This window comes from Cuculus canorus, chromosome 14, assembly GCF_017976375.1.
Source record: "Cuculus canorus isolate bCucCan1 chromosome 14, bCucCan1.pri, whole genome shotgun sequence".
Lineage (NCBI taxonomy): Eukaryota > Metazoa > Chordata > Aves > Cuculiformes > Cuculidae > Cuculus > Cuculus canorus.
The window spans coordinates 10,190,709-10,206,947 of NC_071414.1; the positions used below are offsets into that span (position 1 = coordinate 10,190,709).

The 16,239-nt window shown below is 48.8% G+C and overlaps 1 protein-coding gene across 1 annotated transcript; it reads right to left on the bottom strand.

The window, feature by feature from the left end:
* Positions 1–3,293: 3,293 nt before the first annotated feature.
* STC2 (stanniocalcin 2) lies at positions 3,294–15,346 on the bottom strand. The gene is made up of 4 exons (XM_054079894.1): positions 14,992–15,346; positions 12,769–12,911; positions 10,434–10,645; positions 3,294–6,885 (listed from the first exon to the last, which is right to left on the bottom strand). Exons 1-4 carry the CDS (start codon positions 15,143–15,145, stop codon positions 6,492–6,494), a joined length of 903 nt encoding a protein of 300 aa, XP_053935869.1. The 5' UTR covers positions 15,146–15,346; the 3' UTR covers positions 3,294–6,491.
* Between the last annotated feature and the right edge of the window lie 893 nt (positions 15,347–16,239).

Below are 16,239 nucleotides of genomic sequence, written 5' to 3' on the forward strand. Positions count from 1 at the left end.
ATTGAGGTTCCTCTTTGGAACCATGCGTCAGATCTGATCCTCTGACAGATCCACACAGAGCTGCTGTGGTGTGCGGCAGCGTGGTTCAGCATGCTCACTGCAGTGGCACTGTCCCTGGGACACTGCTCTCCAGCAGCAGAATACCCTTAAAAGAACCTATAGCCCCATCTACGTGGAGAACCTCACAGCACACCCTCCAAAGACAACTTCTTATTTTAAAGGAATTTCTAAATAAACTCCAAGATGCATTTTTATAAGGGAGGATGGTATTTGCAGAAAAGGTCAAGGCTATAACAGTCGGCATCCTTGGAGATAGGAATTCTCAGCCCCTGCAGCTTCCCATAATTTGTCATGTCTTGAAACCCTCAAGTCCCCATATTACATTCCCAATCAAGAAAGACATGAGGTTTTGATTTCAAAATGAAATGCTCCACTGGCTGGGATGCTTTTCCCTAAAGAAAATGTACAGAAACAAACATTGTTAGGATTTCACTAATTACATGGTTATACATGGCCTCAGCCCTGCGCCAGAACCAGTTAATGCTGGAACTGGAGGAATAGACCTGTGGGGGACCTTTCAAGGCATCAGTAGAGCTCCTGCCTCCGAGGAGGTCCAGTTCTACCCCCCCTGCACTCCCTTGCCATGATTCAGTTTCGGTTGGTCACGCTGCAGGTGGCTGTGATGGGTCTGGGTGATGCAGGATGCCTGGTATTGCTCAAGGCTCGAGATCTGTATTTGTTGCTGGGGAAGCATGCGGCAGTTTCTGACTTTAGCAGGTGTGAGAGAAGCCTTTCCTGCGAGAGTCTGCGAGGGGAGCATGGAAACATGAACATAACCAGCAGTGAAAACTGAGTGGGATTTGTGTTTCTGGTGAGGTGTCAGGAAATAGCTTTAGAAATGCACTGCTGAGAGGCTTCCAAGCAAGCTTTAACTATTCTCTCAACTGGGAAGATCACTGCGGTGAATTCATCAGGTGTAATGCAGCAGAGAGCTGCTCTGGAGCCGCTTTGGCATCTCAAGCGTAGGCTCAGGGAGGACAGTGAAGGGCAGTACCCAGGAACTGGTAAAGACGAGCGCAGAAGCACTGGCAGTAGGTTTGACTCAGCTCACTATGTGGGCTGACATATGTAAATTGCCATATACATTTGTAAATGTTTTGGTATGTCTGAGCAAGCCAGTATCTGGAATTAATTTTGTTCTTTTGTGAGGCTAGACAGGGAGCCTGTAGAAGAATAAATCCAAATGGACCATGCATATGAATGTTGGTGGGATTTGTTCGGCTGGAAGAGACCTTTGTGTGGATGTGCATTTGTGATTTGCACAGCCTTGAGTTGAGTTTCCTTACCTCACTTGTAAAGTGCCTCAGACCAAAGTGAACTAAGATCACTCTGGTAGTGAAGCAGACTTGTTTTAAAATGTATTTTAGGTTATACACTTTCTGGGGTTATGCAATGCGGAATCTCTGCTCTGCAGTCAGTTCTAGCGCTTCTTTTTCTCTGTGCTTCTGTACTTTTTAATGTCAGCATTCTGTTTCTTACTGTGCTATTTTGTGAGATGCGATGCCCTAAGGGAAGGTAAGGGTCACTTCTCCATCACTGACATGTAGCCACGTTTTGGAGCAGAATGCAGTCTCACCGCTTTATACATCACGAGATGAAAAATAACTTTTCTAGTAGAAATTGCCAGGAGGATGGTAGAGGGCAGAATGCAGTTATCTGGACTGCATCGCAGCCACGGAATGGACCAGCTCCTCCAAAACATGCAGTGGGATCTTTAATGCCAATGAGCGGTCCAACACGAGCACAAGCTATTCCTTGGCTGTAGCCTGACTGCAGGTTGGCTGGAGGTCACATCCCACCAAACTGCCACATCTCTGCTAGCAAGATGCGCTTTCCCTATGGAGTTCGATAACAATCCATGGCAGGATTATAGAGAGCTTTTGCACCTAAAGGCACAGAAAAGCTACAGGTCTTAGATTGCTGCAAATCACATTTAGGCTTGTGAAGCCCATCTCATCCAAAGGCTTCAACTGGATTAGTTATTTTTAAACCCCACAGAAGGAGTGTTAAAAATGTGCTTTTTCATGCAAGCAGCCTTAAAAAAAAATCCGTGCTTTATGTTCTGAGGTGCTTTCTCATAATTTCCCCATCCTTTTGCTGCCCACACCCCAATGCTGCATGAAAATGACTTTGGAGACAACATAAAAGTGCAGTTTCTGCAGTTTGCTTTTTGTAAATCTTATGATTTTGCTTCTATCCTTTGCTGGAACTCCACATTTAAGATTTTCATATTTTATCATTGCTTGGATAGTGATGGAGTGATCTGAAAGAGAATTACTGCTACCGTACTCACCTCTTACGCCCCATACAGAGCCAGCGGCTGCCACACGGTGATAGATTACTGATAGGTGACAGCGGAGAGCCAAATGGATGCCCTGTTAACTCTTGCTATTACCTGAACTGACCGGGTCTTTTATACACGCAAAACAAATCTCATCAGCTATTACAGCTTTTAGAAAGTGTTGCTGTTGTATTTAAGGGTCCTGGCTGAAATCCAGCACTTGGGCTTTGGTCCTGTGCTGGGGCTGGTGACATCTCGCCCACGAGCATGTGCTGTGGTCAGACAAGATCCCCTTCCTGGCCCTTATGGGATGCCGAGTCGTGCCTATAGCCAACCCAACTGAGCAGTGTGCCACCTCCCAGAGGACTTTTATAACCCAGGATCATCAGGGCAGTGACAAGAAACCTCTAAGCACCTGCAGCCTCCTACTTGCCTCCAAACCTTAATACCGACTAATTTAAAGCAGATGAGGAGGCTCTGACACGCTGCAGTGAACCCAACCCATGACTCCTGCGAAGGGAAAAACCTCCTGAAACAAGCATGGACTTTGCCTGCGCCTGAGAAGGGCATGAGCTTCTGCTCCCCGTGTTTTTTTCCTCCTCCTCTAGTTCGTTCTACATCTTCCTTTTTGCCCTCACACCAGGCTGCCAGGTCCCAGCCAAGCAGCCAGTGAGGTCTCCGTCCCCCGGGGAATGACACGGCGGTGATGAGGTCCCTGCCCCTGTGCTGCCTCTCCCCAGTATAGAGGGATAGGCTGGCTCCACGCCAGCAGGGCACCCCCACCACTGCCCGCCCGGCACCGGGCACCCGGCGGGCTCTGGGCTACCAACAGACGCATCGATTACCTCTGCTGGCCCAGCTTCAGAGGGCTTTTCTGACCCCTTATCACAGCAGCTAAAATTCCAGCTAAACAAAAGCCAGCCACAGACTTATTCAAAACATTTATTAGTGTTTAAGGAAAATAACAGTGTGAAAGGTACAGAGCTTTGTCTAAAGCCATATGCATTCTTTTTTTACAAGCTTATTTGGCTGCAAATTCTACATGAGATAAAACTAGTATGTTTTTCTCCCAGAGATTTGGAATTAAGGACAGCTTGTCTTTTATTTTTTTTTTCTCTTTTCTTTCTTTTTTTTCCTTTTAGTTCAGCACTTTAAGTTAGGACAGCATTTTCCAGGGTGTACTGCTATCTTTTTCCAGTAGGCATTTTGCTTCTCCCAGTATTTTCATTCCAGAACAAGGCTCATTCCAGATGCAAAGCGTAAAGGAAACATTCATACCTTGGCTTTTAGGCTAAACCTCCTTCATGAACAGCAAGTTCATAAGGAATGTTAATTAAAGCATTATACAGTATCTAAATGGACTTTCTTCTTTTTTTTATAAAGAATTAAGGCTATGTAGATGTCACAATAAAATAATCTCAGGTAAAACGCACCCTATTTGTTACATATGAAAGAAGGTTTAACAATAAATAAATGATTTATGCTGTCAATAACATTATGGAACTGTATAAAACTATATTTACGCAGCTTTAAACATAAAAAAAAAAAACATACTAGTGGCATGAATATATACAACACAGGTCATGACATACGTTTAAATTATCATAGCCAGCAGTGTTCTTTTTTAAATGGAGACACTATAATAAATAGAAATGTTAAATATTTACAATAATAGCATATATGGAATCAGTAGATGAACACATAAAATCTTCACACACAGAGGAAAAAAAAGTTATGCCTTATACAAAAATCCCTCCCACCCACAGCATGCCCTCCCCCCCCCCAAATTTCATTGATAAACAAGGGGAATATACAATCTTCCCCATAGAACGAATGAATACAAATACAACTGTATGCATGCTGAGGTGATATGTTGACTGAGACATTCAAGGATGTAGAACTATAGGTTTGGTTCCTATTGACGAATCAGACCTCTAATGAGAGAGGGATCTTATTTTAGCTCAATGCAAGAACATCACATTGGTAGCGAGTTGTTGTTTCTGTTTTGCGCTTGTTTTCTTTTTTGCTAAAACGCTTGGATTGTCTTTTTGGTTTGAGCTTGTTCTTCACTGTGGCTATACACCAACGGGGATTGGACGCTCACGGGAAACCCATGGAGGCACGCGAGAAACCTTCTAATGGTACCACCAGCAGCCACGGAGTTTTTGGAAGAGAGGAGCTGGCCGTCAGAGGTGGGTCCGAACCACCCTTGGCAAAGCTCCTCCAGGGGACAGCCTGGTGTCCCAGCCATGGAACAGCTGTGCTACAACCCAACAGGCAGCTGAGGCTCACCACCAGGAGCTCTGCTCCTCAGGTCAGCATGCTCTTTGCTACCACCATACCTGGCCTGATCCCACCTCTTCCCAATTAAGTCAAATGAAAATTTTGTCAGAGAACTGAGCTAAAATCAGGCTGGATCAAGGTCACGCCTTTAAGCAAAGACCTGGTGATCGCATAGAGACACACCTTTTCGACTTGATGATCCTCTCTCACTTCCTACGTGGCTTCTATTAAAAGCAATGCCTATAACTTCTGCGGGTGGATATATGCATTAAACCCTGAATATAGCTATTAGGAGCTGCGTTCGCTTAGCAGTAACTAAAATCTGAGTTGGAAATTGTAGCCAAATTCCAACACCCTCTACTGTTTATGCAGCTCCTTCCCACCATGCGACAAGACGTACGTTAGTTCACTGGGTACGTTCTGTCTCTGCTGAACTGCCTTCCTGCCCCCACAGCTTTCCTCCCAAACTTTCTAAATGAGAAGGCTCAAATCCCTGGTGTGATTCCCACTTTCTAAGAAAACTCGCTTTTTCTCTAGGGGAAGCTGAAGAGCTCACCCTTCTGTCCCAGTGGATGCTGTAACCTCCATTTCCAGTACAATATCTGGGGATATAGGATTGCAGATCTGCAACCTGAGAATTATAATTGCATAGGGGGTAGGAGAGATGTGTCCAAACACGTCCTTCACACTTAAAACTGCTCAGAGACAATAAACTCTTGACACTTTTCATGTTTAGTAACTCATTCTGCAGAGATTGGTGGTCATCATCTGCGTGATACAAAAATAAGTGAACCCCCTCTCCTTATCTTTGGCATTTGGGTAAACCACAGCTGATAGGCAGGTTAGAGTGGGTCTCCACGTCCCAGCAAACCACACCATGCTACTGCTAAGGAGAGAGAGACTTCTGTCGGGCCTTCAATGCAGCCCTGCAGAAGAACTAAGTACACGGGGTCCTTCGCTGTCTGAGCCTCTGCCCATCCTTTTAAGCTTGGGCTGTTCATAAGGGTGGAGGACCTGTGTCACTGAGTAAGCAGAGAATATGCACAAGGTTGAGAGGTCCACAAGCATACTCTTGGGTGTCCTCCATGCTGTGCAAGTCTTAACAGTCACATTGCCTTGTCTGGAAGCTGACTACTCGCCTTTGATATGCTGAAGTGACTGGATTAGCAAGTGTCAAGTTATGCAGTGGTTAATAAAGAAACAGGGGGCACTTAAACTAGGCAGCATCACCCAGATGGGAACAATGGCTCAGAAGTTCTTTAAGAGAAAGCGGTGAAGCTTCAGACCGCATGGTTCCTGTGCAAGAGACAGGGTAGCTATTTCATTACAGAGCGTCACATAGAGAGCCTTGAGCTCTTGCGTTCTCAGCCACAGGCAGAAACCAAATCCCCCTGGAATTCAGCCATCTGCTGTAAGGCTGCACCCTAAACTTCAGAGGTGCTAAGCCACAAGCGGCAGCCACATGCAATCTGGCAGAGCTCTCTTGGAACCTTCTCCACAGCCAAGGGGACCAAGAAAAAAAAAACAAAAAACAAACCCCCAAAACAACCCAACAACCCCCAAACAAGGGCCTAAATTTCAGCTGATGTCTGTTTCATAAAAAAAGGAGAATTTAGTTGAAGATATTTTGCTGTGTTTGGTGGCTTGCTCAAGTGTCGAGCTCGCTGGATCAATAACCCATTGCCACTGCTCTCCCTTTGCTACTATATACACTGTTGCTGAGGTCCATATATATCTTGCAATGCCCTGTGCTTGACCTCTGAATGGGAAATGCTTTGGAATGTCCATAGACGGGAAGATGGACTCAACAGAGGAGGTTTCCAGTGGAGGGGGAGGATGGGGGGGAATGGGGAGTTGGTGCCCTTTTTCACCTCCGGATGTCAGAGAAGTCGGACAGTTCGTCTGCCCGGTCCATGATCCCCTGTGCCCCTTTGGGACTGTGGCCCCCAGCTTTCACCCGGGCATGGGCATTCAGGTGGCCCTTAGTACCCCTCTCTCCCTTAGATGCTCGTAAACTCTCCCTGTGGTCAGAGTCGGAGTGGGCCAGCAAGTCCCCGCGGCCAACAGCGGCTTTGCTGGCTTCACTCGACTTCTTCTCAGGACCCAGGATGGCATCACCATGCACAGCCGAGGTGCAGAAACTCAGGATGGAGCAGAGACTTCCCCAGTTCTGTTCACATTGGGCCTGGACGCTTCTTGTTATTGCCTTTTTCACCTCCTCGCCACAGGTGAGCAGGATATTCACTAGATCAACGTATGGCCTAGAGGTAAAGGAGACAGTGAGAGTCAAAAAATACATAAGGGTTAACTAGCAGTAAACAAGCTTAGTGGCCTCTCTGCCTTACCCTCCCTTTTGCACAGCACAGTTCAGTAGCATTAACCCCCTGCCACCCACTGACTCACCAGCCTGGTAGCAAAATGCCGCACCTTATCTTTTTTATGCAATATATTATATTCTGAATGGCCATAGCGCTGTAAGGAATGCACACGATGGCATCCTGTCAAATGAAGCTCCACTCAGGTGCTGGATCTGCCTCGACTGCTCCCCCATCAGAGATGCTCTGGGAGAACTGTCATGTCCATCTGAGGACTACCTTAAGGTCTACATGCTTGGCAAAATGGGGCTGTCAAATGGAACAACTGCTATCTCACACCTTCTGACTCTATTTCTTTCCATGCCCCCTTCATCTTTATTAGTCAGGATACACGACGAAGGAAACTTGCTCATGTCCAGAGCCATCAACTGCATCAAACAGCTTGCTATGTCCAGGTGGAGGGCTGGTACAGACCATACAGCTGTCACCAGGCTGCAGGAGGGAGGAATTCCCTCACCTCTGCAAAGAGCAGTACATAATTAACTAGAGGTTCTCTGGCTTTTCTAATCATCTTTAGCTTTCCCTAAAGCCAGGTATTGGATCTCCATCACAAGCAAGATCCTATCTGGATGCAGGATCTGACTGCACAGAGCTCGGACACGTGGAAATCTGCCCTTTGGTTGCACTATTTCTTCACACACCAAGTTTTGGGTTTTTTGGTTTTTTTTTTTGCTTCATTTCCTTGCAGAGTTGAGTACTGTTTTCAGTATCTACCTTATCACAGCCAAACAAGGACTCCAAACAAGCTATGGCCAAACACCACTGCTGTTTCCCACCCGTTCTTCTGTGTCCCCCTGCAGAAGGCACCTTAGTGCAGGCACTATGTCTTCCTCAGCCACGGGTCACTGAGTGCAGCAATTTTAAAATAGTTGCGGTCTTAAGTTCTGTGGGTCAATATTGATGTTGTCTATTGACACAACTGCTCAGCTGCTCGCAGGCCCAGGAGGACGTGCTTCAAAGTCTTCTACAATGGGAACCATCCGCAGTGCAAGAGAACTGCCTGGGGTCAGCAGCTGTGGTTGTATGGGCAGGGGACACACACCTTCTGGGCACACCAGCTCTGGTCTAAACCTCTTCCCAGGCAATAAATCAGAAGAGATCAGGAAAACCATCAGATTATGATCAGCGTCTGATACTACCCCGATTCTACTTTGCCCAACCGCTTAAACTCATTTTGAATGACTCATCTTGGAAAGCCACCTATTCCCCTATCTCAAAATATTTCCCATGTTTGGATCGTTTCTGCCCTTTAAAAAAAAAAAAAGTTACTTGGAATGCAGCAGTGACCGATCTGCCAGGGCCTGTCACCACTTCCACCATAGCAAATCAGCCTGACCCCCACCCCACCGCAGCTGACTCAGGAGGAGGTTTCACTGCCCGACTGCGTTCCTCAACACTCCTTGAGAGAAAACAGTCAGAATAAAATAGTCAGAGAACAACTCCGAGAGCTGCTGCTTGCTACTCCGCTCTTAGTTTGTAAGAAAATAGAAGATGAGAGAACTAAGCACATCACATGGAAAGCGATCCAGGAGGAGGAGGGGAAGAAAAAAAAAATAGAAAAGTCAGTTGTTGAAATTGGGCATAACCTTTACAAAAATCTTTGGAAGAAAACGGCTGCTGGTATGACTAAAAAATGGCTCAGCTGCCAAATATTTCAGGTATTCAGAGTCTGCCAGAGCCCTGCGGATTAATACTGGCCCATTTCTCCTTCACTGTTTTACTTTCTGCATTTCAGCTGGCCTGACCATAGTACCTGAACTGAGCACAAGGCTGCAAGTCAGCAGACGTGATTTTATTTCCAGCTCTGCCACACTTGCCTATTGATCTTGAACAAGTTACTTAGTTCAAGAGCTGCAGAAATGGCCTCTAAATTTAGGGGAGGAGGCTGGCTGGCTTCTATTTGGGGAGCCCTGCATACAAGCTAAGCTCCAGCTCCATAAGATGCTGAAGTGTAGGAAGCTCTAAATGAAATTGTGCAAATTATAGGTGTTCAGCTGAATGACCCATCTCTTCTCAACCTGAAAACCCCAGTTAAGCTCCCCAGAAATAAGCAGCTGCCTTTGAGCATTCCTCCTTCAGCCTGCTTGTAAAATAAGGATAGCTTGCTCCTCTTTGGACAGGCTTTTGGCTCTCACAGTTCTTCTCATCCCAAAATGATGGGGGTGGTTAATTGGTGCCAAGTACCCAATTTATAGTCTGCTAACACAGCCTGAGAGGTGCTGCTGTGCAGGACAGAGCCCTGCTTCCCCTCTCCCCCAGCCAGTGGGATGCTGCCCTTCATCCTGGGCACAGTCAGAAGCCCTGGCAAGGCCAGGATCTGCTGCCACCAGCCATGCCTTTGATCCCAGCCTCAGGAATGTCCACGGAAAGGGCCTTGCTTTCAGGCCACCATGTTCAGCTCGTACAAACCACAGCAAACGATTCTGCATTTGAGAGTAAACTGGCATCAAAGTGTCTCTCTGCAAGTATTACTGGGGTGGTTTTCAAGAGAAAGTAAGGGAATTGGGGCACAGCTCCTTTGGAGGCCAATGAAAATGCAAGGCTGAGTCCAGAAAAAAGGATTCTGTAAAGAAGTGGTCTGTCATGACCACTGGGATTTGGGGTTTCTGTGCTAGTATCTGCTGGGGGTAAGAAGGCACAGAGGCTCAGCCTTCTTGTTTGGGAGCAAGATGTTCACCTGCAAGAAAAACAGGCTCTGGTTTTTGCATCTGTGCACAAAGAGTTTGTACAAACAGCTTGTGCTTGGTTTGTTGCTGTCATGTAGCAGCTTTGATGAATTCCAAACAGGATTCATGCCTGCCGTTCCTCAGAGGGCAGCTGTGTTCCCAGTCAGAGGGATGAACTCCTCAAAGTCCGACTTGTGCCTTCATTTTTTACACCTCCATGTTTTATTAAAAACCATCTGAGATTAATAAGGAATAAGATGAATGGGAGATTACCTCGGGGACCGCAGCTCTTTCAGGGACAATTAACTACAAGACATCTAGAACTATGTATTTAAAGAATTAATTATCATCTTACTGACAACTTTGCATAGACCTTCTTCCCCCTTCTCCTCTAGCTGTCATCTTTAACAAGATACTGGGGTCAGGAACAATGACTTTGAGCTCATGAAGCACAGAGACATTGTGAGATGCCTCTGGAAACAGCAGACACCGACACTGTATTTGCTAAAGGACCAAAGAGACAGCCTCATCCAACTTCAACCCATTTCATTCCCTTCCAGAGTCACATCTAGCTCTTTGTAAGCAAACGAATCTTTGAGGGCCCCTGTGAAGAAAGCATTACCTTGGTTTGGTACATGGGAAAACAAGATGTGCTTAAGGCCAGAAGGAGGTGAAACAGCTCTTGGGCAGATGCACAGCCCATTGGCACCATCATGCTCCTGGAAGGAGCTCCCACGCCTCTGACTGCACTAGCACGGAGGCACTTACTCATGCTGCAGCAGGTCTTTGAAGTGAATCATCTCCACAATGACCTGGACGTTCTCCTTGGCAGCGGAGCAGAGGTCATGCTTCAGGTAGCACTCCCGCTGTAACTGGAACACCATCTCTTTAATGGCAGGGCACTTACGGCTGATGCAGCTGAATTTATGCCTCAAGGCATGAGCCTTACACTTCAGAGCGTCTTTAATGAAGGATTTTCCCTGAGAAGAAAAGAAATGGAGTAGGTCTGTACTTTTGCCCATTAAGCACAGCAGCTGATTTATGCCCAGCTAGCTGCTCCTCTGTAGGACAATGTCAAGGGTTTTAGACTGGCAAGGCTACTACTTAGTCGCTTTTCCCCCTCTTCTCTTTGCTTCTCTGTCCCTAAAGATCATGCCAAATTACCTGGCCTTGCGATTCTAGTGAATTGTAGACACAGGGCTTCCTCGCTGTTATTTTGAGGTTCCCTCTACCCCAATAGCTGAATGCCCCACGAGGCAAAGGGCAAAAGCCATCCCCTTAAAATAATTCAGTGCTTGAGTTACTGGATTTGTTTGCTTCTGGGGTGCCGGCACAGCAGGCTCACACAAAGGACAGGGCGTCCTGCCATGGCTGAGGTCCCAAGGACCACACGTAGATACCCATTCAGTAACTGCAAATCAGGTTTTTTTTAAAAAAAATTACAATTAGTTTGCAAACACGTATGCACCGTCCATACGCACCTGCCCCATTAACCATCTGTCACTATTTTCTCTACTACCACTTCCTCACAGAGGGACTCAAATCAGCACTTACAATAATCCTACAGTGTCTTGTGGTCTGTTTGCTGCAAGAAATTCTAAGTGAGATTAAAAAAACCCACATCAATAAACTAAAGAAGTAACTTGCAAGAGAGTTGCTTCAGCAGTATCTCTTTAACCATTATTGGCGATTCCTTCATTCAGTTGCTTAGTGGGCATCAAAACCATCCCTTCCTTTTCTCCCTTTGCTGTCTGATAGTACAGATGCCATACATGGTGCATGTGTTGCAGTCTGACAGCTCTGCTCGGACTCCGTTTACTTTGCTGAGCAATAGGAGCGTGGAAGCCTCCTGCACCACCTCCATCTCTTCATTAGCTTCAGATTATTTTACACAAGTGCTTCATGAAGACCAAATTCTTGTTAACCATTATGCAAAGAGTACACTAGCACAGTTCCACTAACATTAATGAAGATTCACTCAGATCTGCAAGCAGATTTTGTCCCTAAATTGTTTCAAGTCAAGTGTTCCTTGCTGATCAAAGAACTGCATCAGTCATCGTACCCTTCTATTCCCCGTACCAAAGGCATTGGCTTGTCTTTGCCTTCAGTAACGAACATGCACAGCGCATTAGGCAAATAAGGATAAAAAAGAAAATTCTTATGCAAACCAAACCCGACATCAGTGCTCAGGTTTCAGAGAGAGGGAGAAAAAGCAGAGAACAGAAAACGGCCAGTGTTAGTCTTGTCATTTAATGCAGCCTGAAATAACTGTAGATAATACAGAGATGAGCCATGAAAAGCCATGTCATAGCAGAGGCTAAAGTCACCTTTATATTAAATAAAGCTCCAGGGGTTTAATACTTCTGCACTGCAACAGAGACAGCCTGAATGTGAAACAGGCCATATTTGATGAGCAATATCTGGGGATCCTGGGGAATAGGCATCAATGGCTATGCTTAGCTTTCACAGCTATGTTTTCCCCCCCTCCCTCCCTGGCTTACTTCTTTGGTCACCTTTGTTCACCGGCAGACTACTGTGCAAAAATAAATGTTTTCTGGAAGCCACTTGGAAACCAAGTTGAAGGTTTTCAAATATCCACAGAAGAAACAACTTCTGTTTTAATGGCTAGCCAGACCCTTTGTACAGCCTTGAGAATTTGAGATTAAATCTCCAGTACTTCAAAAGTGTTTCCTACTGGGAGGTCCCATCATCCCTCATGGAATAGACTGAACCTATAAGACGGCTCTACTTTATACAACGCTTTTAACAGTACCATGAGGCTGGTGCTTTTAGTCAGGTTATACTGTGAACTACATGGTCAAGCCAAGTGTTGCCTGGGTACAGGAGGAGTAAGCGGTCATAGGGAGCTGTACCTAGAGACAGCTTGTCTCCTGTGACGGGTTGCACACTGCCGCTCTGTTACTGTTCTTGGGTCTTGATTCTGAGCGCTTCAACAGAAAAATTCGTATTGAAGCTGGTTATGTGCAAAAGTAGATTTGCTCCGTAATCGTAACGTTTTTTCCCAAAGGTGTGTTAAAGAAGTAAAATATATGCATGCGTCTACTGCAAACAAGCAGATATGTAGGACATTTCATTGTGTTACCTGGGCATCAAATTTTCCAGCGTTGTGCAGGAATGTCATGCAGATCTCGTGTAAGCCTCGGATCTCGCAGGAATTGTTTTCAAAGCATTCAAACACGCCGCATCCCACATCACCAGCATTAACCAGGCAGTGCTGGATTTCAGCTAAAATGAGCATTGATTACAGTTAATTCGAAGAACTGTTCACAGAAGCTGCTGGTGGGTAGGGTGGGGAGGGAAAGAGTAATTTTGCTAACATCATCAGTTCAAAAGAGAAAAAACACATGGGACAACAGTTATTGCACCCACAGCATGCCCACTTTTTGCAGAAATTACGCCAAAACTTGGGTGCATTATGTTATGGAAGTGATATCCAAGAAGCAAATGCCAAATCCACTATGCTTACGTCAAGCTATTTCACTTGAGAACTGTCAAAGGCTTTTGCATTCCTCAGCAGCAAAGGACAGGCATGATTTTTGCTGTCTGACTTGTACAAAGTTCCCCATCAAACTCAAACACCAAAATGAAAAGCCCAGGACCCAGCCAGCCAGAATTTCTCATTTCTGGTACTTTGAGTCAGTTTCTGATGTTTTTTCACAGACCACTACGTTTCTCCAGTTGCGACGTCTACAAACTTAATGGCAGAACTCCCACTGATACATGAAAATCCTTTGCACAGTGTTGCACAAAGCTGCAACTACATCCTCACCTATCTAGAAACCAACTGAAAAAATATATACTTACATACGTAGTACATAAAATAGACTTACTGGAGCTTGCTGTCACATGGATGGTTATTCTGCCCTTTCAGATGTTATGTAATACCATAAAAAAAAATGCTGTCTAATACTCACTTACCAGAAAAACCCCAAAAATCTAATTCTTAACAAGACAGCTTCTGGTCCTTTAAAAAAAAATGGATGTAGTAGTACTGCCAGAGGGAAGGTGGTTGCTGAAAAAGGCTGGGGATAAAGTTAAACAGGGGCAGCTTTTAGACCAGAACTGAGGATGCTAAGAATTCCTGTACTCTGTGCCCTAGTGGTACCTTTAATTAAAGCTCGCCCTTGGGAGCCAGCCTAATCCCCCTCCGAACCGCAGCGTCTCAGACATCCCCAGCCTCCCCCTTCGCCATGCGGTCCATTCGCAAGTCTTTACAGCAACTTTCGGTCTGATTCCAACCCGCTGCAAGGCAGAGAGAGGAGCCGCGGAGCTGAACGCGGAGTCTGGCGGAGTTCACACGACCCCCTCCCCAGCTCAAAAACCAATCACTCCCGCTGCTTTTTTTGATTTTTTTTTTTTTGTTTTAAATTTTTTAACCCTTCTACCCGCCCCGAAGTGCATCTGGGGGGGGTGGGAGCCGAGAGCCCCGAGGTGGGCTCTTGGGATTCCCTCAGCCACAGGCAGGCACTGGGGGGGTTGGGGGGAGATTGGAGCTCTTTGTGGAGCGCTGCAGAGAGCGGAGCTGGGTTTTTTTGGGGCCGGGGAGCTCAGCTGTAGTGCTTGTGTTGGCATCCGGATGCAAACCCTTTGCCGGATCACATGTCCTGGCTCCAGCATGCTGAGAACTGCACAGTGCCGTGATTCACATGTGGCAGTCCCTAATGGGCATTCGTGCATTCCTGCTCGTGTGTGTTTAAACACGTCTCGCAGCACTGAGAGTGTTAAAAAAAAAAAAATAAGGAGAAAAAAAAAAAAAGAAAAAGGAGAAAGGGGGGGGTGGGGGAGGGAAGCGTCTGGATCCCGCGCTCTCTCTTTGCACGGCTGGGAAGCGATCCAGCCAAGTGCACGCCTCAGCTCTCTCTTTCTAGGCAGATAATACCCGCGGGAGGGAGCGCAGGGGGCGGAGGGGAGGAGAGAAACCCCCGGTGCCTCGCATCACTGCGCGGCTCCCGATGGAGGAGGCAAAGCACCGCTCGTTCCCAGCCGCTTTCCCTTCCCTCCGCACCCCCCGACCTGGTTTCGAACGCTCTGCCGAGAAACTTTCTCGTCCTCAGCCCCGGCGCAGCATCCCCGGGCCGGGCGGGGGCTGCGGAGCCGCTCGCAGTTGCAAAGGCAACACGTGCTTAGCAAAGCCGGGCTTTAAAGCTAATGAGGAGCGAGCTCTTCTTCCCTCTGACGGTTTACGCCTCGACACTCGGGTTCGCCGAAATCGAAACGCCCCGTCATAACTCAAAAAGCGCCCAGGATGGGGATGTAAAGGGGGGGACACCCGCAGCCCCCCCCCGCACCCCTCTCTCCGCCCTACCTGTGTTCTGCAGGGACAGGCGCCCCTTCTGCTGCGGGGTCCTGTCCTGCGGCCCCTCGGGCGGGTGCGTGGCTTCAGTGCCCGCCCCGCGGGCGCTGCCGAGCAGCAGGGCGAGCAGCAGGGCGAGCAGGTTTGCGCGGAGCCCCGCGCACATGGTGGCGCCTTCCCCCCGCGGGGTGCCGCACCCTGCGCGCTGCTCGCCGCGGCCCCGCGAACCGCATGTGCCCGGCGCGGCGGCAAAGCGAGCGCGGAGTGGCGGCGGCGGCGCCGGAGAGGAGCCCTCAAATATCCCCGCCGAGCCCCGGTGTCACTCGCAATGAGGGAGCCGAGCAGGTGTCGCTCCGCGCCGCGGCCAATGGGCAGACGCCGCCCCGCTTCGACCGCCCGCCGGGGGACGGCCCTGCCCCGCCGGCAGGTTGCAGCCTCCCGCCTCCCCCGGGCCCCCCCGCCCCGACGCGGGGGATGGGCGTGCGGGGGGCAGCGGGCGGCGGCGGCATCCCGAGCGGTGGAGAGCAGGGGGGAGGTAGCGAAGGTGCCTCCCTTTCTCTCCCCCCCCCGCCCCGGACGCTCCGGCCCCGACGCGGGGGATGGGCGTGCGGGGGGCAGGGACTGCACCCCGGGCAGCAGCTAGGAGCGGGGAGAAGGGGGAAGGGGTGCAAAGGTGTCTCCCCCCTCGCCCCGACGCGGGGAATGGGCGTGTGGGGGGCAGCGAGTGCACCTCGGGCGGCAGCGAGGAGGGGGGAGTGGGTGCGAAGGTGCTCCCGACGCGGGGGATGGGTGTGCAGGGGGCAGCGAGTGCACCCCGGGCGGCAGCGAGGAGGAGGAGGAGGAACGGAGGGGTTCTAAGGTGTCTCCCTCTCCCCCCACAGGACCCTCCTGCCCCGACGCGGGGGATGGGCGTGCAGGGGACAGCCGGCAGGGACTGCAACCTGGGGAGCGAGTGCACCCCGGGCAGCAGCAAGGAGGAGGAAGGGGTCCGAAGGTGCCTCCCCCCCCCCGCCTCGACGCGGAGGATGGGCGTGCAGGGGGCAGCGAGTGCACCCCGGGCGGCAGCGAGGAGGTGGCGGTAGCGTAGGTGCCTCCCCCGGCGATATAGGGTGAAAACCAGAGAAAAAGGTGGATAAGCGCGTTTTGGACAAGCGCGCTGCTTTGGAGGGAGGGGGGGCAGCACCCAGCGGCGGGTCCCGCGCTCCCCCCGCAGCCCTGGGGACGGGAAGGCGACTTCGGGGCGCTGCGAGGTGCGGGTGC

Excerpts from the sequence above, each read along its gene's own strand:
- STC2 (XM_054079894.1), bottom strand. The coding sequence starts at position 15,145 with ATGTGCGCGGGGCTCCGCGCAAACCTGCTCGCCCTGCTGCTCGCCCTG. Across the intron at positions 10,646-12,768 it reads CTGGAAAATTTGATGCCCAG|GGAAAATCCTTCATTAAAGA; the intron begins GTAACACAATGA and ends TTTTCTTCTCAG. Across the intron at positions 6,886-10,433 it reads AAAGACCTGCTGCAGCATGA|GCCATACGTTGATCTAGTGA; the intron begins GTAAGTGCCTCC and ends CTTTACCTCTAG.